At 48.2% G+C, this 3,681-nt stretch overlaps 1 protein-coding gene across 1 annotated transcript in view; it reads right to left on the bottom strand.

The window, feature by feature from the left end:
- MRPL39 (mitochondrial ribosomal protein L39) overlaps nucleotides 1-3,681 on the bottom strand; it is a 45,100-nt gene that overhangs the window by 36,262 nt on the left and 5,157 nt on the right. The window contains exon 2 of the mRNA XM_019525287.1: nucleotides 1,038-1,244. Within this exon, the coding sequence (XP_019380832.1) occupies nucleotides 1,038-1,244 (207 nt within the window). The remainder of the gene's footprint in view (nucleotides 1-1,037; nucleotides 1,245-3,681) is intronic.

The raw sequence follows: 3,681 nt of genomic DNA, 5'->3' as shown, positions 1-3,681 counted from the left end.
ACCCCACCCCAGCATACTGGCACTTTAAAAAAAAAAAAATAAAGGCGCCCCACACTCCCTGGCTCACGCAACAGCGACTGGGGCCAATGGGTGCTTGTGGCCGAGCCCCCCACCACGGGTGCAGCCCAGCTCGGCAGGGCGCTGCACACTGTCTGGGAGCTGGGGCTGCGTGCGGCTGAGCTCCAGCTGACACATAGAACCGCCCCAGCTCCAAGGCAGCGTGCAGGACCCTGCTGAGCCACGCTATACCCATGCCATGGGGCAGCTGCTACGCAGGTCCCAAGTGGGGGGGCAATCCCCGCTGCCCCCCTCTGCTTGGGGGAGTTCTGCCACAAGCCCTCAGAGGCCCCAGTAGCCCTGCAGTCACCAGCTCTGGCAGAAGTGGGTTTTTTGTTTGGGTATTTTTAAGTGCCGGGAGGCTGAGGCCAGGCAGGGCAGCCATGAGGGCTTCTCCCACAGCTCCTCCAGCTGTGCCTACCTCTGCACCAGTGGGGAGAGCCACAGCGGCTCTGCTTTGCTGTCACTTACCCAGCCAGCACAGAAGAGGCACAATTTAGTCCCTGCTCCCAACACTGCTACGCCCCCCTCCCCCAGCCCCAATCCCAGCCCCAATCCTTGTCCCAGCCCCAATCTCTACCTCCCCAACACTCCTTACTTCCCCTTTCCCCCAACCCCAACAGACTTACCAGCTGGAGGCAACTATCGGCTGCCTGTTTAGTCTATGGCTGAATCTGCAAAGCAGCCAAATCTTTTCCAAATCAATTCAGATGCTTCAAATAGATTCAGAGCTTTTACTTGATCTCCAGATTCGGTTCAGAGATTCAGTCCCCAAATTGGGCCAAATTCCTCCAAATCGAATCAGCTACCAAAGCTTTGCACAGCCCTATTGAACACCTCAGGCCAATATCATTATCTGTACTTTTATAACAGCTTCAGTGAGTTTTAATACCTCTCAAATTGAACAGTAAGTACATTTACTAACGGCGTAATTCTGATACCCACGGGAACAACCATAGCTTTTTATTTAATTTACTTACGCATAGCACAATTGTATGGTGTGGACAAACCCTTGTTCATTACAAACAAAGTGCCAGTGTGAGAGTTTCCAACACATTTTACTTCAATCTTCTCAATTCGTGGATACAGAGCCAACTGTCTCTCTTTCTCTTTGTTAAAGAGTTCATTGCGCATCTGAACAATCTTGGCAGAAGACAACGGAGGAACAGGCATCGTTGAAGCAAACTCTGGCAAAACAAGTTAACTGGTTAAGTAATATAAGGCTTCCCAAGACTTCTTATAAATAGATTATAAGGTAATTGGCTTCCTCAATAAAAAAAAACAAATCTATGAGCTTGAGCTATAAATCCAATGAACTTTTATCTATTTATACTGCAACAGCACTCATTTTCAGTTTGCTTTTACCATTTATAGCAATTCCTTGTACACGATAACCTTATAAATCCAGATACCAAAAATCCAGAATTATCAAAAATCTGGCACATCCCCCCTGCCACTCTGGGATCAGCCGCCACTCCCCTCCACCCTCCTGGACATGGAGGGGGAAGATTGCACTGCAGTCACCATTCACCACCCTGCCCTACTGCACCAGTTTAAAAAAATACAGCATTTTCAAATTTCCAGCAAGCGCTCGGTCCCGAGCACGCCAGATCTGGTGAACATTCAAAAGTTCAAACATTTAAAGAATGTTTTTTGTATTCTTTAAATGTAAAGGTTCACCACAGAGCTAATGGCTTGCTTGAAAGAGAACAAGATCCCAAGCACCATTTGCTTAACTACACAATGATGTACATAAGAAAGTATTTCTCCATGTTTCCAGTGGTGCTCAACCATTGGCCCTGGGAACTGCATCTCCCATGGTCCAGAAATTTGGTGGCAGGGGACCAGGAGCAGCATTAATAGTCACTCTGACACATACTGCTGCCAAATTTCTGAACCTGTGGGGCTTGGGCTGAAATGGAGGTCGCTCTGCAGTCAGATCACACCCACTGTGCTAGATCCAACCTGCAAACCAACCCCATGCACAGAGTCTGGCCTACAGCCCAGGCACACACTGCTTACCCAGCCAGCAAAGTCAGATAGGGTGAGCACCAATCACTACCTTACACCATGAAGTCTGATTACTTGTAGGTCAATAGAATTTACTGCCCACTGCCAGCCAGCACCATTTCTCCCTTTGAATTATACCATCAGAGACGCAGGGTAGGAAGGGATCTCCAGAGGTCATCTAGTTCAGTTGTTCTCAACTTTTGTACCAGGACCCATTTGTAAATGTTGATAGCCAGTCTCAACCCAGTGCCCCTCATTCCTGACCTGCTTCCCGTGCCCCCCCTCCCCCCGCTCCCCAGTGTGTGGGACAGAGGTGAGTATGTGTTGGGCATAGGGGGCCCCAAGCAGCCCCTCACAGGCTGGAACTCTGCCAGCCTGCAAGGGAAAAGCCACTGTTTCCCATACTGTTCTCCTTTAAAGGAGAATCCAATTTTAAAGTTTGTTCATGACCCTTTCATATATTCCTGCGACACATGGGTTAGGAAATGCTGATCCAGTCCAACCCCCGGCATGAGGCCTGATCACCCCTATCCAAACCATCCTATTCAGCCACACTGTTTAACCAATTAGCAAAACTAGGAAGCCAACCCTGACACTCTGAGATCTACAGAACGGAGCATCTCTGCCTATGCTGTTACATGCTCCAGGTAAGTCCAGAAAACTGCATTACTGCCACCTTCCCAAGCCACCATGGAAATTACTGGGTATTTTTTGGAAAAACCAACTTGACACACCCCTTAGCCAGCACCCTTGCATCACCTTGGCTTTGAAAGGGGAAAAAACTAAAAACACAACAAATCACTCCGCTCATAGGGGAGGAATGCTGCAAGTCACCATCAATCGGCAGCAAAGACAGTTGGGGTCTTTATTTTTTTTCTTAGTTTTCTTACTCATCTCCTTAGTTTTAAACATGCCTGAAGAAGGGTGTTTGTGCCCAAAAGCTTGCCAAGAGCTTTAACGATTCAGTTGGTCCAAGAAAAGAGATCACATCTATCCAACAAACCTTGCCTGCCTAGTTTTAAATACAGGCAGACAAGGTTCTTTGAGTAAATCTGGTATCTTTTATTAGACCAACTGAAATAGTTGGAAAAAAAATCTTCTTAGCAAGCTTTGAGGCCCAAACACCCTTTGTCAGGCTGAGGAAGCGCCTGCAGATGCTCTGTGCTGTTTCTGGATGAAGTGGTAAAGCAGCCAGAGGCCAGTGCCAAGGCAAGAAAGCCACTCAGTTAAAATCTAAATTGAGGTGGTCAGTGGGTGAAAGATAGGTGGTGTGGGGGGAAGGGATGCAGGTAGCTGTAGTCAAAAAATGAGACAGGGGAGCATGGAGGGGAAGGTAATGAGAATAGCTAGTAAAAAAGTGTGTTAAGTAAGGAGTCACTAAAACTCACTCAATTAAGTAAGTTTTAAGCAGTTGTTTTCCAAACTACCCTAAAGTGTGAGGCGCAGGCAAACACATGCACACATACACATGCCCCTGTGTAAACACATACCCAACCCCTATGGACACCCACACATGCCCACCTACACCTGCACTCCCATCAACGCTACCCCGTACCCCCCTACACACCCACGCACGCCCCTACCCGCCCTCCCGCACACGCTCCTCTACACACG

The sequence above is a fragment of the Gavialis gangeticus genome, unplaced genomic scaffold (genome assembly GCF_001723915.1).
Source record: "Gavialis gangeticus isolate Ggan-Ray unplaced genomic scaffold, GavGan_comp1, whole genome shotgun sequence".
Taxonomy (NCBI): domain Eukaryota; kingdom Metazoa; phylum Chordata; order Crocodylia; family Gavialidae; genus Gavialis; species Gavialis gangeticus.
The sequence above is the reverse complement of the archived record's forward strand: the minus strand, read 5'-3'. Positions and strand labels throughout refer to the sequence as shown.